This window comes from Cervus canadensis, chromosome X, assembly GCF_019320065.1.
Source record: "Cervus canadensis isolate Bull #8, Minnesota chromosome X, ASM1932006v1, whole genome shotgun sequence".
NCBI lineage: Eukaryota > Metazoa > Chordata > Mammalia > Artiodactyla > Cervidae > Cervus > Cervus canadensis.
Genome location: NC_057419.1, coordinates 143965721 through 143991303, shown reverse-complemented (window position 1 = coordinate 143991303; position 25583 = coordinate 143965721). Strand labels below are relative to the sequence as shown.

General features: G+C 40.6%; 1 protein-coding gene across 1 annotated transcript; it reads right to left on the bottom strand.

The window, feature by feature from the left end:
• Positions 1 to 1603: 1603 nt before the first annotated feature.
• On the bottom strand, positions 1604 to 3638 carry TCEAL1 (transcription elongation factor A like 1). Its single transcript, XM_043459883.1, has 3 exons — positions 3492 to 3638; positions 3005 to 3071; positions 1604 to 2630 (listed from the first exon to the last, which is right to left on the bottom strand). The coding sequence occupies exon 3, from the start codon at positions 2616 to 2618 to the stop codon at positions 2139 to 2141; it is 480 nt and encodes a 159-aa protein (XP_043315818.1). The 5' UTR covers positions 2619 to 2630; positions 3005 to 3071; positions 3492 to 3638; the 3' UTR covers positions 1604 to 2138.
• Positions 3639 to 25583: the final 21945 nt, after the last annotated feature.

Below are 25583 nucleotides of genomic sequence, written 5' to 3'. Positions count from 1 at the left end.
GTGCCATGCCACATGTGGGAACTTAGTTCTCCAACCAGGGATCAAATCCATGCCCCCTGCATTGGAAGCACGGAGGCTTAATTACTGGGCCACCAGGGAAGCCCCCCCCCCAATTAAATTTTATGTAGTAAAATTGATGGAGTTATTTTTAATTCCTTATTTAAAAATATGGTTAGACAAGGCTTTTACCTCTTTAGTTCTCTTATAATCATCTGTACTTCTATTTATGTCATAGTTTATCCTTACTAAAACTAGGAATATATTGTATATAGCTAGCAGTGACTTTCTAGCTTGTGTGCTTATAAACAGAAAAGCAGATTTAGTGGGTCTGGGGTAGAGCCCAGGTCTCTGCTTATTTTACAGGAGAAACACTGACACCTGAAATATTTAAATTTTACTGTTGAGTTTGGGGAAACAATACCTCTCCCAGATTCCTTTGGAATTGCAAATTACACTTTCTAGAGATGTGAACACATTGAATCTTACGTAGTTCATCAGACAGACTGGGTTCATGATTGGGTTATAATTCTGAGAAATTATTAACCACTGTCTGTGTTTCTAAAGTGAATACAATCAATAAACAAAATTTTAGGTTTTTACAAACAAGTTTAACACAGAAATCATAATATCTGATACAGACATATATAGTAATTTAATGACTTACAAAGTACTTTTGCATGTTTCTTGTTGGTGTGGGGTGGGGCGGATGGGTAATATCCTAGCTTGAGCTTAAGTCATAATTTCCTCTAACTTATACATACTGAGCAAGTTAGAGGAATTGGTAAGGCAAGCCTGCCAGAAGCCTCTGGTAGAGAACTCACCCTAAGACAAGTATTGGGCAATTACAACCATAGTTATCCTTGGAGATTACTTGAGAGAGGGGGTTTCCAGTTCTAGGCACATAGCATTGTGTCTGGCTCACAAATTTTTCTCCAAGCCCAAGTGAACTCATGTTTGCATCTAGTGGAGAAAAGGGAGGCTTTCAGGAGAAAAATAAATAAGGACTATTTTGCTAAGAATTCTATAAGACTTAGAGGTCTTAAGCAGCACTGGGATGGTATCCACCTGGATAGGTATAATATTAAAGCTAGAGAAGGGGCATCCTTCATATATCTGTTAAGAGACAGGGTTCAGCTTTGGTCCTGCAGCGGCTCCAGAGCAATCAGTAAAGCTTTGCACCTGGAGAACTCTGGTACCTCAGCTGTGATGGGGGCCACGGAAGGAGCAGGACCCAGGAGAAGGGGCAGCTATAGCCAGCAGACATGGCAGTATCCAGGGAAGAGAACAGCAGGACAGAAGTAGTATGTAGCACTTACCTGGCATCACACAGGATTTGTGAGTGCAAACAAGACCTTTGGGTACTATCCCCACTATCTGAAGGGAATCTATAGGGGATGGGGTTCAGCCTGTGCCAGTAGGGGAAAAAATATAGCTCACATGACCTTTACCTCACTTGGTTCCACTGAGGCCCCGTAATAAATAATTCATAAATAATAAATCATCTTATTCCTATTTAAGTAGGAAAATAATACCCTTAAACAAATGTGAGTACAGTACCTGGTTTACATTTCTGCCTAAGAGATTCAGAAAAAATGGGATTTACTTTTCTTTTTTAAAGTTCTGAAAAGTATTTATTAAGTGCCACATTATCTTTATAAGCTGATTGACAAATTCTTTCATTGCTTTACAATTTTTCCCATTGTATTGTCTTTTTTTGTAACACGTAAAATGTGTTCATCTTGAGAAAATGAGAAATTCAGATGAAGCAAAAATGAAAAAACAAATCACCTGTTATCCTACCACACAGATAGTCACTGTTAAACCTCTGCAGTATATACTTTGAGTTTTTTCTTTGCATATTAATATATAAATATATACTTTTTACAAAAATGGGATACTACATATACTTTTCGAAAATTGCTTTTTTCCACTCCACAATATATACTGTGCATCTTTCCATGCAAATGGAGAAGACATGATTGAAAGAGGATGTCTTGCATATGGGGGTGAGATGCAATTTTATGCCAGTTACAAGAGAAATACCCCAAAGCCACACAAAAAGTTCAGATTAGGAAGACATTGTAAGGTATGTAAGAAAAAGCAAACATCAGACAAAACAAAATTCAAGGCCGAACACATTAAATAGGATAAGGACGGTTCCGCCTGGCCTTCCAATGCATGATCATCAGTTTGTTTCGTACTCGCTTCATCTCTTCCATCTCCTCTGCTACCTTTATCATCTCCTCGTTGCTTAAATTTCTGCCGTGTATGTCCCCTCTAAATTGCGGGCGGGAGCCGGCCAGCCTTTCCTTAAAGCTTCCCTCTTCTAGCTTGTGTTTGCCCACTCCGCAAGGAGGCTGCTCCATGGGAGGGCGCGCCTCAAAAAGGTCCTTCCTCGACAGGCGCTCCTGAGGAGGGCGCTCCTCGGACTCGAGCATCTCGGGAAGGAGCTCAGGAAGGAGTTCCTCGGGAAAGAACTCCTCCTCCGAGGACGCCTCCTCCGAAGACTGCTCCTCTGGAGACGACTTTTCGGGAGACTGCTCCACAGAAGGCCGCTCTTCATCCGCCTTGGGCGAGCTCTGTGGCCGCTCCTCGGGCTCTTTGCAGGCTTTTTCCATGTTCAGGATGGTCTTTTTTAAAGCACGGTGATACAGAGGAAACAAGAAAGGCTGAGGCGAGTCAGAATACGCGCTGCCTGGACTAAGACCCCGCCCACGAGTTCCAATACCTGCCTCTTCCCCAGTTTGGGCCCGGGTCCTTCAACCTACGCTGACGGGAGGGGCTCTCCGGCCCCCGGGATCTCGCCGCGTGTGGTTCCCCTCCCACCCCCCACCACCTTGTCGCCCCCTCCTTCCGAAAGCCCACCATTTTCCCGGCAGGCCTTGCCACACAGGCCTCTCCCGCAGGGACCGGGGCGGAGCGGGCCGGCGGTGCCGTGGACCCGGCTCCCTCCAGCAACCTCCCTCGCACCCCATCCCGGCCCGCTGCCCACCCCTTCCCCTACCTGAACCTCTCCCGGCGGCTGGTTCCGAGGCGGCCTCTCCTCCAGGTGCCCGCTGTGACCTGCGGAGCTGCAGACAGACGCCGAGACAGGGTAGGGGGCGGGGAGGAGGGAAAGACTGACACACGCCCCTTTTCTGGGCACCGGCCGCCGCCCCCCTGTATTCCCCTGCCCCCCACCCCGCTCCATCTCAAAGCTTCGTCCTCCCCCCCACCCCGCCCCTACCCAGTAACGCTCGTCATTTCTTTTCAGGCGGGAAGTGAAAGCGAAGGACTGCTTAGAAACTATTTCTCAGTGCCCGTGTTGTCTTCCTGGGCGAGGGGATCCACTCACCTCCCCAGCCCACTCCCTAGACCACCATTTTTGGCACCGAAATGGGGGCGCGGGGGCGGGGTTTTGCAGGGAGAACGCCTGGACTCAGTGCCATCCCAATCCCAGAGGTTACTGGGCAGCACCAACACACCGATTTAAGAGGGCGAAGGGGACTTACTTTCTTCTGCTTTCCCCCTCGTCCAAAGGGCGATAGGCAGATGGTGTCTGGACAGGCAAAAAGGACCAGGACGAGAAGGACTTGGGCAGACACGGGCTCTGGTCACGTGAGGGCCGCGCGTCACCGCCGAGCTCAGATCCCCAGTTACCACTTTGACCGGCGGCCGTGCTGCCGCAACCAGCCGATATTTCTTGACCCCCGACACACTAGACATCGTCACTCACCTCTCTTTTGTTTATGTATGCCTTTTCTTGGTTACCACAGATGGTCAGCATCCAGTCTTGAGGGTTATTGCCTCTTCCTCTCTGTCTCTTCCCTTAATAACACCTCTCTCCCTCATTCTCCTGTCATCAGCTACCAAGGCCCATTTTTTCCCTTACAGTTAAGATCCTGCACTGAAATTGGACTGTTTCTCTTTAATGAGTCACTATCATATGCCACTTCTTCCAGTTTTAATCCACATCCATAACTCAATCATGTCCGTTTAGGTTCTATCAAAATGATTCTCATGTCTTGTCATTTTCGTGGACAATAAGCTTTCACTTTTCCGTGACTTCAGGATTTTTTGAGTCTCTAGACCAAAATCACAAACAGAAGCGCCGGTCTAAATTGGTAATCATTCAGTTCTAGAACTCTTGAATAAAGTAAAGTTTGTAAAGAACATGAATCTAAAAAGACTGAGTACTTTGATTTTCATAAATCGGAATGCACATTAGTGCATCTAAGTACAAATAGTTGGAAAACGTTGATTATCTGAAATGGGAGCATTTTTGATGGAGAACATGGCATTATTAATGGGCTTCCCTTGTAGCTCAGTTGGTAAATAATCTGCCTGCAGTGCAGGAGACATGGGTTTGATCCCTGGGTTGGGAAGATCCCCTGGAGATGGAAATGGCAACCTACTCCAGTATCTTTGCCTGGAAAATCTCATGGACAGAGGAGCCTGGTAGGCTGCAGTCCATGGGGTCGCAAAGAGTCGGGCACAGTTGAGCCCGACTAACACTATGGCCTTACTATATATATATGTATGTATTTGCATATTGTATATATGTACTCTACATATATATACAATTCAGTAATTATAATAGAAGTAAGAAAGAATTTACCCCCCCCCCCACTTTGAGCTGTAATCTGCCTTCCTGTAATTTACACACATTGGTCCTGGTCCTCCCTTCTGGAGTGTTACAAAAGAAGTGTGTGCGTGTGTGCTAAGCTGTTTCAGTCATGTCCAACTCTTTGCAACCCCATGGACTGTAGCCCACAAGGCTTCTCTGTCCACAGGATTTCCTAGGCAAGAATACTGGAGTGGGTTGCCATGCCCTCCTCCAGGGGGTCTTCCCCACCCAGGAATCTAACCTGAGTCTCTTACATCTCCTGTACTCGCAGGTGGGTTCTTTACCACTAGCACCACCTGAGAAGCCCACAAAAGACATATAAAATAACAAAAGTGCCTTTTACCCTTGACAGCCTGACTCTGGCAAAGTTAACATTCTGCTTCTTTCCCCTGCCCACCTGTGAGACACTGTGCGATATTCTTGACTTTTTTCTGTGACTCTACTTCCTCATCTGCAAAATTGGAGACAATTAGTACCTACCTCATAGGACTGGTAAGAGGAATCAATGAGTCAGTATATGTAAAGGACCTGGAGTAGTGCCCAGCAGATAGAAAGCACTTTATAAGTATTAACTGTAATAATAGTAACTAATGGTAGTATGATAATACTACTAATTATCATCCTTTTTTTATTAACATTATTTGAACATGTGTGCCAGGCATTGCACTAAGCATTGTCACATATGCTATCTCATTTAATCTGTAAACAATTACGTTCTCACTGTTTGTTTTTTTGATTCGGTTTAATTTCCCAAGTTATTTTGGCTCATTCTAATGTGATATATTTGTTCAAAGTCACTCACCATTCTACATGCTCCTGAATTTATAAATGTCTGAAAATACTGAATATTCCTCCTGGTGTAGCATGGAGGTATTTGACCACATCCTTCATTCTAGAATAGTTGAGATATATCTACAGATGCATCCTAAGATCATAGATTTCATGGATGCCATATCACACAGTTGAATCCACTTTAAGTTGCAGTCAGCTGAGAACCCCCCAATCCCTGTTAATGCACTTCTGTAAATCAGTTTAGATTTTTTTAAAGAGATTATTTATTTACTTAGTTTTAACTGAGCTGGGTCTTCATTGTTGCACATGGGCTTTTTCTAGCTGTAGTGATTGCGGGCCATTCTTTGTTGCAGTGTGCAGGCTTCTTATTGTGGTGGCTTCTCTTGTTGTCAAGTGGAAGCTCTCGGCATGTGGGCTTCAGTAGTCATGGTGCACAGGCTTAGTTGCTCTGTGGCATGTGGAATCTTCCCGGACCAGGAATCAAACCCATGTCCCCTGCATTGGCAGGCAGATTCTTTATCCACTGTGCCACCAGGGAAGTCCATCAGTTTAGTTTTAACCCAAGTGCAGAAGCTTGTATTTTTCTGGGTTAAATGTTGTCTGTAAGATTCACTTCCTCATTCTTTGAATCCAGATTCAGTACATGAGCTACAAAATATTAGTTTATAGCACACTATTAGTACTAAATGGGATGATAACTTCAGCAAGCTCAGGAAAGACCTAAGGGAGATCCTCAGCAAAGAGCTCTGACTCCTAATGAAACAAATAAATTCCCTTTCCCTTTGGGTGTGGCAGCCAGGAGTATGCCCTGCCAGGCCAACCCTGCTCCTTTCCTTTCTTAGGGTGGATTTACCTTCTGCTGCTGTGACTCAGACAGTAAAGAATCCACCTGCAATGTGGGAGACCTGGGTTCAATCCCTGCATCAGGAAGAGCCCCTGGAAAAGGGAATGGCAACCCACTCTAGTATTCTTGCCTGGAGAGCTGATAGAAGCTAATGGTTGCCTCTGAAATCTCCCAAACCAATATAAATTAACCCTTAATGAGAACTTGGTAAACATGGAGGGCAGACAGAGAGGTATGAGGAATTAGAACCAGAAAGAAGTAATGAAGACAGTGCCTTTGTATTGGCTCTAAGTCTCTTCCTGACAGTAGATAATTTGGGGTTCCTTTGAGAGGATAAAGTGAAGAGGGTTCTGCCATGGTGACAACCATTTGGTACAAAGGAATGTGGTCTGCTACTTGGTGCATATGAGGGGAGGGAAGGTGATGATGATGAAATAATTCTTCCCATGGATTTGATTTGATACTGCTGATTTAGGGTCCTGTGAGAGTTAGTCTAAGGAACTCCATTTTGAAAGTGAGATGCCTCAGGCTCTGGGAGGTTACAAATTGTTCCTGTGTTTTGTGACCACATGGCCTGTAGTCCTCCAGGCTCCTCTGTGCATGGGATTCTCCAGGCAAGAATACTGGAGTAGGTTGTCATTTCGTTCTCCAGGAGATCTTCCTGACCCAGGGACAGAACCTGTGTCTCCTGCATTGGCAGGTGAATTCTTTATCATTGAGCCACCAGGGAAGCCCAGTGAGGAGCAGAAATGGGATTTAAACCCTGGTAATGTGATGAAAGTGAAAGAGGAGAGTGAAAAGGTTGGCTTAGAGCTTAACATTCAGAAAACTAAGATCATGGCATCTGGTCCCATCACCTCATGGGAAATATATGGGGAGACAGTGGAAACAGTGTCAGACTTTATTTTGGGGGGCTCCAAAATCACTGCAGATGGTGACTGCAGCCATGAAATTAAAAGACGCTTACTCCTTGGAAGGAAAGTTATGCCCAACCTAGGTAGCATATTAAAAAGCAGAGACATTACTTTGCCAACAAAGGTCCGTCTGGTCCGGGCTATGGTTTTTCCAGTGGTCATGTATGAATGTGAGAGTTGGACTGGGAAGAAAGCTGAGCACTGAAAAATTGATGCTTTTGAACTGTAGTGTTGGAGAAGATTCTTGAGAGTCCCTTGGGCCTCAGGGAGATCCAACCAGTCCATCCTGAAGGAGATCAGTCCTGGGTGTTCATTGGAGGGACTGATGCTGAAGCTGAAACTCCAATACTTTGGCCACCTCATGCGAAGAGTTGACTCTGGAAAAGACCCTGATGCTGGGAGGGATTGGGGACAGGAGGAGAAGGGGACGACAGAGGATGAGATGGTTGGATGGCATCACCAACTCAATGGGCATAAGTTTGAACTCCGGGAGCTTGTGATGGACAGGGAGGCCTGGCCTGCTGCGATTCATGGGGTCGCAAAGAGTCGGACACGACTGAGCGACTGAACTGAACTAACTAACTAATGTGACATGAGACACTGAACCTTTAACACTTTTGTAAAACTGCTACTGGGCAGTGGGCTGTAGCCATGCTTACCTGCAGTCAAGGTGGACAGCAGAGGCCTTTTCAGGGAGCAGGAGCTGAAGGTCCCAGAAGGCAGGCAGGGAAGCCATGCAGGCCAAGGGGGAAGACTGTCAGCCCCTGCCAGCTGCTGCCATGACAACAGTCTCCAGGGGCGTGGCCTTTCTCTGGGAGCTCTGAGGAAGCCCAGGGTAGGTCTCTGGTTCAGGGATCCCTGCTCCCTGGTGAGACTGCACTTGTGTGGCAGATACAGAGACCCCCCACCCTTGCCTACGGAGCCCCTCTCCAGCACAGACTCCATGGAGGTCTGGTTTGCCTTTGCAGGGCCCATCTGTCTGGAGATGGACTTGAAGAATTCTGCTCTCTCCAGCCCAGAGGTTCCCCCTGCTGCTACCGCCTCTTCATTCTTTCCTAATGACACCCATGTCAGTACTTGGATCTCAAGACTTTCTGCCTGAAACTGTAGCAGGCCCATCCAGCCTGGGGCTCACAGGCCTGCCTCCCCCACCCCTGCCCCAGGGGGAATAGGCACCTTATACATTAATATAAAACGTTTGTTGTAATTAATGGACCAGCATTGATACATTGTCATTAACTAAAGTCTATACTTTATTCAAAGTTACTTTTTTTTTTAGGTAATGCCCCTTTTTTACTCCTGGATCCTATCCAGAATACCACATACTTTGAGTTGTCATGTCCTTAGGCTCCTCTTAGCTATGACAGTTTCTCAGGCTTTTACTGATTTTGATGATCTTTATAAGTATGAGCCAGGTATTTGTAGAATGACTGTCCATTTGAGATTTGTCTTGTGTTTTTCTCTTGGTTAAACTGGGATTATGGGTGTGGAGAGGAAGATCCCAGGATAAAGTGCCATTTCATCACATCATATCAAAGCTACATGCTATTGATATCATTTATGACCATTAATGTTGACTTTGACATTGTGCTTTTTATTTATTATTTAATGTTATTCTAAGTAAAGTTGAAAATTTTAACTGTTACCATAAATTATATAGTCTGTATTCTACAATATCAGTGTTAAATGCAAATACATGAGCGCTTGACTCATAAGCAAAATCACCAAAATTGCATAATTCACATTTTGTAGCTCATACATGCATATTTATTTACTTCTTAACAGAACAGTGGAAATGTTGCACAAAACGCACTCAACTGTTTTTGTGTTACTTTTTGGTACACGCACATGTGCACATTCTACACATGTAAAATGGAATTGCAACTGCGGGTTGTTCTATCTTTTCTTTGTCATCACTTTCAACAGTAAGTGGTTGGCAAATACAAGGAGGTAACATATGTCCCTGATGGCTCAGTGGGTAAGGAATCTGCCTGCAATGCAGGAGCCCCAGGAGATGCAGGTTCAGTCCCTGGGTTGGGCAGATCCCCTGGTGGAGGAAATGGCAACCCACTCCAGTATTCTTGCCTGGAGAATCCCATAGACAGAGGAGCCTGGGGGCTACAGTCCAAAGGGTGGCAAAGAGTCAGACATGACTGAGCACTAAGCACACATGCACAATGTATGTCAGGAAGGATATGGTTGGATTTCTTGGTCATTTGTGTTTCTTGGAATGTGACTATATGTTGCAAGTAAGTTCTGGGTGGAATCAAGAGGGTGGCCTCTCCAGACTATGAGCAATCATAAAAGTAACCAGATTACCAGTTTCTTGCTTTGAGTCTTGCTAAGCTCCCATTCAAGGCTCCACTGGAATTTGGTGCTCATGGGACACAGGGAATGCAACGTGCAAACTGAACAGCAAGAATGACAGATACATATATTTTGTATTTCCTTTCCTGTCCTTTTGCCAGTACTATGCTGTCTTGGTTAATACACCTTTATAGGAAAACTCAAAGTCAGTTATTGCCAGTCTTCTGATATTCTTTTTCAAGGTTGCTTTGACTGCTACAGATTCTGTGCATTTTCTTACAGATTTTAGGATCAGCTTGTCAATTTTCACACATACGCAAAAGCCAGCTGGGATCTTAATTGGAATTATACTGAGTATACAGATCTGGGGAGAATTGCCACTTTGACAGTATTGAGTTCTCTGAAACATGAACATGGTATACTGTGTCATTTGTTAGGTCTTCTGTGATTATTCTCAGCAGTATATTGTAGTTTTCAGTGTATAAGTCTTCATGTATTTCCTAAAATTTATCCCTACTGACTTCACTCTTTTTGATATACCATCGCAAATGGTATTTAAGTTTTTCATATTCTAATTGACTATTTCCAGTATTTAAGATATATACTTGATTTACATATAGCTACCTTTTATCCTGAGATGGTTGCCAAAATCTTGGCCCCCTGTCCACCAGTGCCAAATTTAAAAAAAATGCAGAGACAGTTTGGAAAAAATAGAAAAATGGCTTTATCTTTGCCTGGCAAAGGGGAATACACAGCAGGCTAGTGCCTCAAGAACTATGTCCCCTCTCTCTAGGGGATCAGAGAGATTTTTATATCCCAGTGAAAGTCTTTCTTTTTTTTTCTTCTTTGCAAAGTTTCAAAACAGCCACAGCTGGTACCAGGCAACTCAGCAAGTGTTTTTGTTTTACAGTTTGGTAAAATAAACTGAAGTTTTACTGTTACAATAAAAACCAAAAATTTATTGTTTGGTCTGGTGTCCCTGAAGTTATTGACCTGTGACCTTCTTTCTGAAATGCAGAATGCTACAACAGGGTGTTTGAGGAGGAGAATGCCATGTGTAGAGTATAATCTATATAGACTTAGAGTAATTAGCTTTGTGAAGGACAAGTTCAGCTGCAAATGTTTGTTAGTAGTAATAGCTAAAGAATAACCAAGATTGTTTAACTCTTGCAGGCCTGTTTGGCTGGTATGTGCTGAAGGCTGTTCACTCATTTCTGTTTTTGCTGCAACAAGACTATGCTAAATTCACTTATTAGTTCTAATAACTTTATATAGATTCTTGGCTTGGTGATTTAGTTGCTAAGTTGTGTCGGACTCCTGCGACGCTCCTCTGTCCATGGGATTTCCCAGGCAAGAATACTACAGTGGATTGTCATTTCCTTCTCCAGGGGATCTTCCTGACCCAGGAATCGAACCCAGGTCTCCTGCATTGCAGGCAGATTTTTTACCAACTGAGTTATAAGGGAAGTCCAATATAGATTCTTAGGGCATTCTGTATACATACTCATAATATTCCTGTAAATAAAGACAGTTTTACTTCCTTCCCCATCTACACACTTTTTCCCCTGGCCTTAATTGAACTAATTAAGATTTCCAGTACATTGTTGAATTGCTCTCGCTGTTATTTAGTTGCTAAGTCATGCCCAACTCTTTGGGGCCCCGTGGACTGGAGCCCACCAGGCTCCTCTGTCTGTGGGATTTCTCAGACAAGAATATTGGAGTGGATTGCCATTTCCTTCTCCAGGGGATCATCCTGACCCAGGGATTGAACTTGCAACTCTTCCTTGGCAAGGGTATTCTTTACCACTGAACTATCAGGGAAGCCCCACATTGTTGAATAGCAGTGGTGAAAACATGCTTCCTTGCATTGTTCCTTTAATAGGAGGAAAGTGTTCAGTCTTTCGCTGTTAAGTATGATGTCAGCTGTAGTTTTTTCATAGATGACTTATTTCAGGCTAAGGAACTTCCTTTCTAGTCAGAATTTCCTAAGAAATTTTATCATAAGTGAGTATTGTCTTGGATCAAATGCCTTTTATATATCTATTTAAATGGTAATAATTTTTCTCTTGTATCCTGTTAGTATGTTGAATTATATTGTCATGACCAAGCTCATGATAAAGCTCATTTATTATACTTCTTATATATAGCTGGGTTCAACTTGCCAAAATTTTTTAAAGAATTTTTGCATTTATGTTCATGAGGTATATTCGTCTTAGATTTTGTGTAATGTTTGTGTTTAGTATCAGAGTAATTCTAGCCTCATTATGTAAGAGGAGAACTCTTCCTCTAATTTTTGAAAAGAGTCTGTAAAATTGGTATTATTTCATCCTTGAATGTTTGATACAATTCACTAGTGAAGATATCTGGGCCTGGAGTTTTCCTGGAAGTTTTTAATAAATTAATTTTTTTATAGATACAGGGAGTGGCATGCTGGAGCTGGCATGTACTAGCTAATTGAAAGCTGATTGCTTTCATCTCTTAACAAATCTTCATTCAGTGATCACACTGATAGCTTAAAATTGGCCATGGTTTACACTGTAGAAGCTAGATATGCTTATAAATTAATGACTTTATTTTCTTCTAGAGACCTGATGGTTAAAATCCATTCTTCTGTTCAGGTGTTCAATTTTTAAAAATTTTTGTTTATTTATTTTTGGTTGTGCTGGGTCTTTATTGCTGCTCTTGGGCTTTCTTTAATTTGCCACAAGTGGGTGCTATTCTTCGTTGCGGTGCATGGGCTTCTCATTGAGGTAACTTCTCTTGTTGCAGAGCATGGGCTGTAGGTGCAGTGGGCTTCAGTAGTTGCAGCACAGGGGCTCAGTAATTGTGGCTCACGGGCTCTAGAGCACTGGCTCAGTAGTTGTGGCACACCGGGCTTAGTTGCTCCACAACATGTGGGAACCTCCTGGACCAGGGATCGAACCCATGACCCCTGCACTGGCAGGCAGATTCTCAACCACTAAACCACCAGGGAAGCCCCTTCAATTTCTTTTTGAGTGACTTTGGCGATTTGTATCTTTCTGGGAATTTGACAATTTTTGTGTATGTCATTGAGTTTACTGATATAATTGTTACTCATAATATTACCCTTACTATCCTTAAAATGTCTGGAGTATCTGTAATGATGGCCTCTTTCATTCTTTTTTAAAAACAGTTTTATTGAGGTATTATTCACATATCATACAATTGAAAGTGTACATTTCAGTGGTTCTTAGTATATTTGCAAATATGTGCAACCATCACCACAGTCAATATTAGAACATTTTCATCATCTCAGAACAAAAGTCCATACACTTTAGCTATCACCCATCAGCCCCCTCATTCTCCCCAAACCTAGGAAACCACTCCTCTACTTCATGTTTATATGGATATACCTATTCTAGACCTTTCATATTAATGGAATCACATAATATGTGGTCTTTTGTGACTGACTTCTTTCACTTAGCAGAATGTTTTCAAGGTACATAAATGTAGCAAGTGTCAGTACTTTATTGTTTTTTATAACCAAATAATATTCATCATCTGGATATACCATACTTTAAAATCCATCCATCAATTGATGGATGGGCCTTTGCATTGTTTTTGTCTTTTAGCTATTATGAATAATGCTGCTTTAAACATTCATATACAAATTTTTGTGTGGACATATATGTTTTTGTTTCTCTTGGGTGTATAACTAGGAATGGAATTGCTGTGTCATATGGTAGCTCTGTGTTGTGTATTTAGAGTCATCTTGCTGCAGTCCATGGGGTTACAAAGAGTCAGAAGCGACTGAGCAACTAAACTGAACTGAACTGTCAGTGTCTACAGAGATGTTCACAGGGATTCTGATAGGGAGTGCATTTAATCTGTAAATCAAGTGGGGATTATTGTCATTTTAACAATATTAAGTCTTTTGATTCATGCAGATGATATGTTTTTCCATGTTTAGAGCTTTAATTTCTTTCAACAGTGTTCTTAAATTCTTTTTTTTTTTTTTTTTTATTTTGGTTGCACTAGATCTTGGTTGCCTCATGGGCTTTTTCTAGTTGCAGTGAACATGGGCTACTCTTCATTGTTGTGCACAGGCTTCTTATTATGGTGGCTTCTCTTATTGCAGAGAACAGGCTCTAGGCATACAGACTTCAGTAGTTGTAGCACACAGTCTCAATAGTTGTGGCACATGGGCTTAGTAGTTGTGGCGCACAGTCTTAGTTGCTCCCTGGCATGTGGAATCTTCCCAGACCAGGGATCGAACCTCTGTCCCCTGCATTGGCAGGTAGATTCTTTTCCACTGTACCACCAGGGAAGTCCTGTTCTTAATTTTTTTTAATGTATAATTCTTATACTTTTGTTAAATTTATCACCAAGTATTTTATTTTTTGATGCTACTGTAAATAGAGTTGATTTCTTATTTTCACTTTTTTGCAAGTATATATAAATACAATTGATTTTTGTATATTGAAATTGTATTCTGCCATCTTGTTGAACACATTTATTAGTTTTAATAGTTTTTTAGTGGAGAAGGAAATGGCAACCCACTTCAGTATTCTTGCCTGGGGAATCCTGTGGACAGAGGAGCCTGGTGGGATGCTGTCCATGGGGTCGCACAGAGTCAGACTCGACTGGAACGACTTAGCATGCATACATGCATTGGAGAAGGAAATGGCAACCCACTCCAGTATTCTTGCCTGGAGAATCCCAGGGATGGAGGAGCCTGGTGGGCTGCCATCTATGGGGTCACACAGAGTCGGACACGACTGACGTGACGTAGCAGCAGCAGCAATTTTTTAGTGGCTCCTTCAGGATTTTCTATATAAAATCATGTCATCTGTGAATAAAGATAGTTTTACTTCTAGCCTTTCCAATCTGGATGCCTTTTCTTTCTTTTTCTTGCCTGTCATAGCTAGAACCTCTAGCACAATGATGAATAGAGGTGGGAAGAGCAGACATCCTTATATTCCTAATCTTAACCATTAAGTATGTTAGCTGTGCATTTTTTTGTATATGCCATTTGCCGGGTTGAGGAAGTTGTCTTCTACTTCTAGTGTGTTGTGTGTTTTTTTCACAAAAAGATGTTTGATTTTTTAAAATACCTTTTTTTGCACCTTTTCAGATTATCATGTGGTTTTTGTGGGTCTTTTGTTTGTTTATTCATTTTATTTTTGGCTGCACTGCATCTTCTTTGCAGGACATAGGCTTTTTCTAGTTGCAACAAGGGGGGGCTACTCTTTGTTGCAGTGTGTGGGCTTTGTGCGGTGTTCTCATTGTGGTGACTTGTTGTGAGGTGTGCAGGCTTCAGTAGTTGCAGCACTGAGACTCAGCAGTCTCAGCTCATGAGCTTAGTTGCCCCACTGCATGTGGGATCTTAGTTTCTGGACCAGGGATTGAACCCGTGTCCCCTGCATTGACAGGTGGACTTTTAACCACTGGACCACCAGAGAAGTCCCTGTGTTTTATTCTATTGCTATGGCATTTTACATCGGTTAAATTTTGGATGTTAAGCCAACCTCACACTCTTGGGCTTCCCTTGTGGCTCAGATGGTAAAGAATCCACCTGCAATGCGGGAGACCTGGGTTTGATCCCTGGGTTGGGAAGATCCCCTGAAGAAGGGAAAGGCTACCGACTCTAGTATTCTGGCCTGGAGAATTCCATGGACTGTATAGTCCATGGGGTCACAAAGAGTTGGACACAACTGAGTGGCTTTCACTTTTCACAATCCTGGAATAGATCCCACTGGTGTAAATCTTTTTATATGTTGCTGAATTCACTTTTTGGTATTTTTGTGGTGGATTTTTGCATCCATATTTATACAAGATATTAATCTGTAGTTTCCTTTTCATGTGGTGTCTTTGTATGGTTTTGATAACGGAATAATACTGACCTCACAGAATGAGTGAGGAAGTATTCTCTCCTCTTGTATATTTTAGAAAAATTTGTGAAAGAGTAGTAGTAATTCTTCTTTATATGTTTGGCATAATTCACCAGTGCAGCAATCTGGGCCTAGACTTTTCCTTTTGGGTAGCTTTTTGTTTTCTAATTAATTCTCTTTACTTTTTATAGGTATGTTCTTATTTCCCATTTTGTCAGTTTTGGTAGTTTGTGTCTTTTTAGGAATTTGTTCATTTCATCTAAGTTATGTAATGCATTTGCATACAGTTATTCTTAGTATTCCTTCATAATCCTTCTATTTCTCTAAAGTCAGTAGTAATGTCCTCTCTTTCATTTCTGACTCTAGTAGTTTGAATTTTCTTTATTTTCAGTCTATAGGTTTATCAATTTTGTTGATATTTACAGAGAACCAGCTTTTAGTTTTATTGATTTTCTCTGCTGTTTTTCTATTCTCTGTTTCAATAGTTTCTCTCTAGTCTTTATTACTTCCTTGCTTCTGTTTGCTTTAGGTTTAGTTTGCTCTGTTTTCTGAGGTCTTATGGTAAAAGGTTCGGTTATTGATTTGAGATCTTTCTTCTTTTTTAATATAAGCATTTATTGCAACACATGTTCTTCTAAGCCTTGCTTTAGATGCATCCCATAAGTTTTGGTATGTTGTAACTTCATTTTCATTCATCTCAATATAATTTAATTTCCTTTTTTATTTCTTCTTTGATCTGTTGGTTATTTAGGAGCATGCTGTTTAATCTCCATGAATTTGTGCTTTCCCCAAATTTCTTTCTGCTTCTGTTTTCTACTTTCCATGTTAGCAGAAAACATACTTAATAGTATTTCTAATCTTTCACGTTTATCATGGTTCATGATAAATGTATCATGGTTGTTTTGTCAACTAGCATGTGGTCTATTCTGGAGTATATTCCATGTGTACTTGAGAAGAATCCTATTATTGTTGGGAGGAGGGTTCTATAGATGTCTATTAGTTCTAGTTGGTTTATAATGTTGTTCAAGTTTCTATTTTTTGTTGGTCTGCTGCTTAGTTGTTCTATACATTATTAAATATTGAAAATCTCCAACTATTGTTGAACTGTCTACTTTCCATTTATTTTTGTCAATTTTTTCTTCTTGTATTCTAATGCTCTATTATTAGGAGCATATATGTTTAAAACTGTTTTATCTTTCTGATAGATTGATCCTTTTATCATTATAAAATGTCTCTGTCTTTACTAACATTTTTGTTTTGAAGTCTATTTTGTCTGATATTATAGTCACTTCAACTTTCTTATATATCTTGTATATCTTTTTTATCTGCTTGTATATATATATACATATATATACGTATATATAAATATATATATGTATATACAAATATATGTATATATAAATATATACATATATTTAGCTGCTTGTAAATCTTTTTTATCCTTTTACTTTAAATCTATTTGCATCTTTGAATTTGAAGTGTATCTCATGCATATAGCATATTACTATACTTTATTATTTTTTAATATTTATTTTATTTATTTGGCTGTGCTGGGTCTTAGTTGTGGCATGCAGGATCTTTGATCTTCATTGTGGCCTGTGGAATCTTTAGCTGCAGCACATGAAACTCTTAGTTGCAGCTTGTGGGATCTAGTTCCTGGGCCCCCTGCATTGGGACTACAGAGTCTTAGGCTCTGGACCACCAGGAAAGTCCCTAGCCTTTTTTTCATATCCAGTCTGACAACTCTATCTTTTATTGCATATTTTAACCCATTCACACTTTCTATTAATACTGATGTAGTTGGATTTACTTCTGCAATTTTACTTTTTGTTTTCTATGACTCATTTTTTTTGTTGTTCCTCTGTTCCTCTTTTGCATTAAGTGAATATTTTCTAATGTTGCATTCTAATTTCATTAACTTTTTGGCTATTTTTTTTTTAGTTATTTACTATATGCATATTAACTTACCAGAATGAGCTGCGGATTTATAACTAATTTAATTCTAGTGAGATACAGAAAAAATTATTCCTATGTAACTATTCACTTTACCCCTTTCTGAGATTTTATTGTTTTACATATATATGTATATACTTTATATATATATATATGTGTGTATATATATATATATGTAAGAGTCAGGCACAACTGAGCAACTGAGCATGAGCATGAGATATCTACATATATGACACCTATATATCTTCAAACCCAACAATATACTGTTATAATTATTACTTTATATACCTTAGGAGAGAAGGAAGGAAAGCTAGTATATATCCATAGCTTTTGTTATATCAACCTTCTTATGTATTATTTCTGGGTCTCTTCACTTGGCTTCTCTGGATTCCAGTTACCATTGTGAGAGAGTCAATTCCTAGGCAGGTTGAAAAGAAGTCTGGGGTCCCTGAGGAGTAGAAAGAGGTCTGGGACTCTCAAAGCAGAGATCAGGTCAGTTCAGTTGCTCAGTCGTGTCCAACTCTTTGCGACCATATGAATCGCAGCATGCCAGGCCTGCCTGTCCATCACTAACTCCTGGAGTTCACCCAAACTCATGTCCATTGAGTCAGTGATGCCATCCAACCATCTCATCCTCTGTCGTCCCCTTCTCCTCTTGCCCTCAATCTTTCCCAGCATCAGGGTCTTTTCCAATCAATCAGCTCTTCACATCAGGTGGGCAAACAAAGTATTGGAGTTTCAGCTTCAACATCAGTCCTTCCAGTGAACACCCAGGACTGATCTCCTTTAGGATGGACTGGTTGGGTCTCCTTGCAGTCCAAGGGACTCTCAAGAGTCTTTACCAAACCACAGTTCAAAAGCATCAATTCTTCAGTGCTCAACTTTCTTTATAGTCTGGCTCTCACATCCATACATGACTACTGGAAAGACCATAGCCTTGACTAGACGGACCTTTGTTGACAAAGTAATGTTTCTGCTTTTTAACATGCTGTCTAGGTTGGTCATAACTTTCCTTCCAAGAAGTAAGTGTCTTTTAATTTCATGGCTGCAATCACCATCTGCAGTGATTTTGGAGCCCTCAAAAATAAAGTCAGCCACTGTTTCCCCATCTATTTGCCATGAAGTGATGGGACCAGATGCCATGATCTTAGTTTTCTGAATGTTGAGCTTTAAGCCAACTTTTTCACTCTCCTCTTTCACTTTCATCAAGAGGCTCTTTAGTTCTTCTTCACTTTCTGCCATAGGGTGGTGTCTTCTGCATATCTGAGGTTATTGATATTTCTCCTGGCAATCTTGATTCCAGCTTGTGCTTCATCCAGCCCAGTACTTTGCATGATGTACTCTGCATAGAAGTTAAATAAGCAGGGTAACAGTATACAGCCTTGACGTACTCCTTTTCCTATTTGGAACCAGTTCCATGTCCAGTTCTAACTGTTGCTTCCTGGCCTGCATACAGGTTTCTCAAGAGGCAGGTCAAGTGGTCTGATATTCTCATCTCTTTCAGAATTTTCCATAGTTTATTTTGATCCACACAAAGGCTTTGTCATAGTCAATAAAGCAGAAATAGATGTTTCTCTGGGACTCTCTTGCTTTTTCGATGATCCAGCAGATGTTGGCAATTTGATCTCTGGTTCCTCTGCCTTTTGTAAAACCAGCTGGAACATCTGGAAGTTCACTGTTCACGTACTGCTGAAACCTGACTTGGATAATTTTGAGCATTACTTTACTGGTGTGTGAGATGAGTGCAATTGTGTGGTAGTTTGAGCATTCTTTGGTATTGCCTTTCTTAGGGATTGGAATGAAGACTGACCTTTTCCAGTCCTGTGGCCACTGCTGAGTTTTCCAATTTTGCTGGCATATTGAGTGCAGCACTTTCACAGCATCATCTTTTAGTATTTGAAATAACTCAATTAGAATTTCATCACCTCCACTAGCTTTGTTCGTGGTGATGCTTCCTAAGGCCCACTCAACTTCAAATTCCAGGATGTCTGGCTCTAGGTGAGTGATGACACCATCGTGATTATCTGGGTCGTGAAGATCTTTTTTGTACAGTTCTTCTGTGTATTCTTGCCACCTCTTCTTAATATCTTCTGCTTCTTTTAGGTCCGTACAATTTCTGTCCTTTATTGAGCCCATCTTTCCCTGGAGAAGGAAATGGCAACCCACTCCAGTACTCTTGCCTGGAAAAATCCATGGATGGAGAAGCCTGGGAGGCTGCAGTCCATGGGGTCACAAAGAGTCAGACACGACTGAGCGACTATCTTATCTTTTGCATGAAATGTTCCCTTGGTATCTCTAATTTTCTTGAAGAGATCTCTAGTCTTTCCCATTCTGTTGTTTTCCTCTATTCCTTTGCATTGATCCCTGAGGAAGGCTTTCTTATCTCTCCTTGCTATTCTTTGGAACTCTGCATTCAAATGGGTATATCTTTCCTTTTCTCCTTTGCTTTTAGCTTCTCTTCTTTTCACAGCTATTTGTAAGGCCTCCTCAGACAGCCATTTTGCCTTTTTGCATTTCTTTTTCTTGGGGATGGTCTTGATCCCTGTCTTCTGTACAATGTCATGAACCTCTGTTCATAGTTCATCAGGCACTCTGTCTATCAGATCTAGTCCCTTAAATCTATTTATCACTTCCACTGTATAATCATAAGGGATTTGATTTAGGTCATACCTGAATGGCCTAGTGGTTTTCCCCACTTTCTTCAATTTAAGTCTGAATTTGGCAATCAGGAGTTCATGATCTGAGCCACAGTCAGCTCTCAGTCTTGTTTTTGCTGACTGTATAGAGCTTCTCCATCATTGGCTACAAAGAATATAATCAATCTGATTTTGTTGTTGGCCATCTGGTGATGTCCATGTGTATAGTCGTCTCTTGTGTTGCTGGAAGAGGGTGTTTGCTATGACCAGTGCGTTCTCTTGGCAAAACTCTGTTAGCCTTTGCCCTGCTTCATTCTGTACTTCAAGGTCAAATTTGCCTATTACTCCAGGTATTTCTTGACTTCCTACTTTTGCATTCCCGTCCCCTATAATGAAAAGGACATCTTTTTTGGGTGTTAGTTCTAGAAGGTCTTGTAGGTCTTCGTAGAACCGTTCAACTTCAGCTTCTTCAGTATTACTGGTTGGGGCATAGACTTGGATTACCGTGATATTGAATGGTTTGCTTTGGAAATGAACAGAGATCATTCTGTCGTTTTGAGATTGCATCCAAGTACTGCATTTTGGACTCTTTTGTTGATTATGATGGCTACTCCATTTCTTCTAAGGGATTCCTGCCCACAGTAGTAGATATAATGGTCATCTGAGTTAAATTCACCCATTCCAGTTCATTTTAGTTCGCTGATTCCTAGAATGTCAACATTCACTCTTGCCATCTCCTGTTTGACCACTTCCAATTTGCCTTGATTCATGGACCTAACACTCCAGGTTCCTATGCAATACTGCTTCTTTGACAGCATTGGACCTTGCTTCTATCACCAGTCACATCCACAACTGGGTGTTGTTTTTGCGTTGGCTCCATCCCTTCATTCTTTCTGGAGTTATTTCTCCACTGATCTCCAGTATCATATTGGGCACCTACCGACCTGAGGAGTTCATCTTTCAGTGTCCTATCTTTTTGTTTTTTCATGCTGTTCATGGGGTTCTCAAGGCAAGAACACTGAAGTGGTTTGCCATTCTGTTCTCCAGTGGACCACATTCTGTTAGCAGAGATAGGGGTCTGGAATTCTCAAGGAGGAGGAAACGACAAACATCTTTTTTTTTCTCTACATTCTTTAGTCTTAGTCACATAAAACTTATTTTTCTTTAAGTCCTGAACTGATGATTACTCAACAAACAACTCAGTTTAAACTCTGTACTAAGGATTATATAACAACAATGTATCCTGCTTGAGAACAGTTTCTCCTTCCTGAAAACCTTCTGGCTAATCCTGTTATCTTAAAATGTAAATCATGGGAGTGAGTCTAGTAAGATCTTTACAACCTCAAGACATTCTTTTGATTTATTGTAATAACTAATTTATAAAGTATATAACTCCCTTGCTAACACTAGTGAAGGGGGACACTCTCCACCCCCCTTCTGATGTCTATGTCAGAAGCTTTCTTTGTCCCTTTGCTTACTTTAATAAAACTCTGCTACACAAAAGCTCTTGAGTGATCAAGCCTGGTCTCTGGTCAAGAACAAGCTAAATCTTGTTCTTCGGAGATCAAGAATCCATAATCTATTACCATAATCAATTGGGAGTCATTTCTTTAACAAATATAGAGCTTAATAATGTCTCACATTTCTCTGAGGCTCTGAACATTTTTTGTCAGCTTTCTTTCTTTCCATTGTTCAGATTGATTAATATCTATCAGTTTATCTTCAAGTTAACTAATTAGTCTGCCTGTTTAAATCCACTGGTACACTGGGAAGACCCAGAGGAATCGGGTGGAGAGGGAGGTGGGAGGGGGGATCGGGATGGGGAATAAGTGTAAATCTATGGCTGATTCATATCAATGTATGACAAAACCCACTGAAATGTTGTGAAGTAATTAGCCTCCAACTAATAAAAAAATTTAAAAAATAAATAAATAAATAAATAAATAAATCCACTGTTGAATTTTTCTTTTCAGTTATTGTAACTTTCAATTCATACCCGAATTTGTATTTGTTTTCTTTTTAATTCTCTTTATTGATTTCATATTGTCATCACATCTTCCTTTAATTTTTTAATCATTTTTTTTTAGTTCTGTGACTACATGTATAGCAGCTACTTTGAAGTCTTTGTTAAATCTGAAATATGTTCATTCTCACAGGCAGTTTTTTTCTTCCCACAGGCAGTTTCTGTTGCCTGTTTTTTTTTCCCCCTGATATATAGGTCATACTTTCCTCTTACTTTGCATGTCTCATAAATTTTTGTTGAAAACAACATATTAGATAATATAGCAACTCCTCCTCCCCATATGGGGCTTGTTATTGTTTTTTTCAAGGTTGTTTAGTGACTAGCTAGGTAATTTTAGATAATTTAGATTATTTTTGGTAATCCAGCTAGTCTCTAAATAAGTAATGCCTGTGCCCACACACATAAGATGTGTGAAACCTCTTTTGTTGTTCCTCAGTGTGCACAGCTTTAGGTATGCCCACAGTCACCTTGGAATGACAGTGCTTTTTGGCAGGACTCTCTTTGTCCCTGACCAAATGCAACAACTAATTGCCACTAAAACACCACTAATTGCCTGCTGATTGCATTACTGTTTTCAACAATACCCTGAGGCATAAATTATTCTGCAGACTGAGATTAGTTCTGCTCTCAGGCCTCCTAGCTCTCTCTTTCCAGGTTTTCTCTGGTAAATGAGTTGACCTACAGTTTAGTTTGTATTGCCAATTAATCTATCAATGTCCTCTCAATTGCTTTTTACCATGTGTGGTGTTATGTGACACCATTTCTGATATCAAAGGCAGTGCATTTTTCAGCAGCAGCCAATTTTCTGATTCTCCAGCGCCAACTGGCCTGCTGATTGCTCTATTGTTTTCAACAATGTCCTGAGGCATAAATTGTTCTGCAGACTGAAATTAGTTCTGATCCCAGGTCTCCTCCCAGCTCTCTCTTTCCCAGGTTTTCTCTGGTAGATGAGCTGACAAGCAGTTTAGTTTCTATTTCCATTGAATCTATAAATGTCTTCTCAGTTGCTTTTCACCATGTATGGTATTACCTGACACCACTTTTGACAACAGAGGCAGCATGTTTTTCAACACTAACCAGTTCTCTGAATTTTCAACCCCAACTGGGTGTCCTGCAAGTCAATTCAATTCTGAGACTAACATCACTGGTTAAAGATTGAGTCCTAGAAGAATATCTCCACTTCAGACAGCAGCCACAAATGGGGTGCCCTGGTTGCCTACACTTCTGCCCTGCCAACTACAAATTTGGGGATGCCCATGACCCTCTGCTCAGTTTCAATAATTTACTTGAACAACTCACAACCCTCAGAAAAATGCTTTAGTTTCTAGTATTGATTTTAAATGATACAACTCAGGCATAGCTAAATGGAAGAGAGGCATAGGGCAAGGTATTGGGGGGAAGTAGAAAGGCAGGGCTTCTTTGCTGTCTTTAGACACACCACTTTCCCAGCACATTCATGTGTTCTCCAACCCAGAAGCTTCCCAAACCCTGTCATTTAGGGTGGCTTATGAATGTTTTATTACATAGGAATGATTGATTAAATCAACCAATGGTGACTGAACTCAATCGGCTGCAAAAAAAAAATAGAAATGAGTTTTTTTTTTTTTCCTCTCTCCTGAAAAACAAGGAAAATAAAGAGAACAGTGAACAGGCTAGAGAAGAAACATAAACTGGCCTGAAAGAGCTAGCTAATTTTAGTTTTAACTATTACTAATCTGGATTTCCCTAGTGGCTCAGATTGTAAAGCGTCTCCCTACAATGTGGGTTCAGTCCCTGGGTTGGGAAGATCCTCTGTAGAAGGAAATGGCAACCCACTCCAGTACACTTGCCTGGAAAATCCCATGGACAGAAGAGCCTGGTAGGCTATAGTCCATGGGGTCGCAAAGAGTCAGACATGACTGAGTGACTTCACTCACTATTATTAATCTGTGGTGTCTGTACTAGATCTGTTCTTCAGAAAGCTAACCTATCACCCCCTAATACTGTGTAAATTAAATCCTGCACCTGGTATTTACCCTTCCTGCACTCTCTAGTAGCAGATTACCTCTTATAGCTGTTTACATTTCAGAAAGAAGGTCACAGGCCAATAACCCAGATATGAATGGACCCAATTATCAAGCTGCCTGATGCCAGCAGTGACTATTTTATAATGCAAGAAGAAGAAGAATACAAAACCTTCACTCACTCTGGACTATGAGTTCCACCTATAAGATCCCCAGTACCCCAGGAAGGAGCACACAGTTTTTAGCACTAGCCTACTGTGTTTCCCTTTTGTCAGGCAAAAATAAAACTACTCTTTAAAAAAAAAAACAAACAACTCTTTTCTATTTCCTCCATACTGTCTCCGTATTTCTATTTGGCATTGGTGGACAGGGAGCCAAAATTTTTGGCAGGAAATCTCCAGTCCTTCCCTCTCCAGAGGTCAGGGAAGAGGGGTAGGATGTTAAGACTGAAAGTTTCAGCTGTGAATTGAAAAACAATGCACAACCTAAAAGTTGAGAATTGTGTTTTATTCAGTGGCCTTGCTGAAGACTATAGCCCAGAATACAGCCTGTCAGATAGCTCCGAGGAACTGTTCCAAAGAGATAAGGCAGGAGCCACGATATATGGGAGTTTTTATTGAAAAACAAAACCAAAAACAAACATGTGTGCTTGAACATCAAAAGTTATTGTTAATCACAAAAACAGACATCTCAAGTTAATGGTTTTAGTGCTTTTCTATGTATGGTAAAATACAAGAGTCTGGGCTCACTGAAATTTTTCCTTCGATATGAATCTTAACTACCTAGGGCCAGTGTCCTGTTTTTCTTCATCCTGAATTCCCCTCTGGGTGCAGCGTTGTAGGTGGTTGCAGTGGCTGATGGCTTGATAGTAGGCAACATCTTGTCTACCTGAATGGCAGGTAACATTTTTTTTTGTCCATATATCCCTCTAATAATTTATTTGGTCCTTGTGGTGGCCAGCCCCTAACCTGAAGGTATCTGGGGACTCACCATGAGTTACCTCATTAGTATAAACTCAGATGTTATCTGAGAGCTCCAGTTTATCATCATCCTCAATAAAATATGTCATTTTCCATCATTTTCATTTTAACCATCATAATTTATATGAAGTGTTCTCTCCTTTTGATTCTGATTTACATTTCCCAACAACTAATGGTATTGAGTTTCTTTTCATGTGCTTATTGGTTATTGGTTATCTATATGACTTTCATAAATATCTATTCAAATCATTTGCCCATTTTTAATTGGGTTACTTGTCTTTTTATAGTTGAATTTCTAGAGTTCTTTATATTTTCTGGAAATTAGTTCCTTATTAAATAAATGATTCACAAGTATTTTTTCCCACTCTGTGGGTTGTCTTTTCACTTTCTTAGTGGTATCATTTGATGCACAATTTTTTTTTATTTTGATGACTTCTAATCTTATCTTTTGTCACATGTGTTTTTGTTGTCATAGCTAAGAAAACACTGTGAAACCTAAGGACATGAAGGTTTACTCCTATGTTTTCTTCTAAGAGTTTTTATAATTTTAGCTCTTGCATTAATATTTATCACCCTTGTTGAGCTAATTTTGGTGTATGTTATAATGTAGTGATCTAAATTCAATCTTTGGCATTTGGATATCCAATTGTTCCGTCACTATTAGTTTTAAAAT

Bases quoted from the DNA above. Each gene is read 5' to 3' on its own strand.
- TCEAL1 (XM_043459883.1), bottom strand. From the start codon at position 2,618: ATGGAAAAAGCCTGCAAAGAGCCCGAGGAGCGGCCACAGAGCTCGCCC.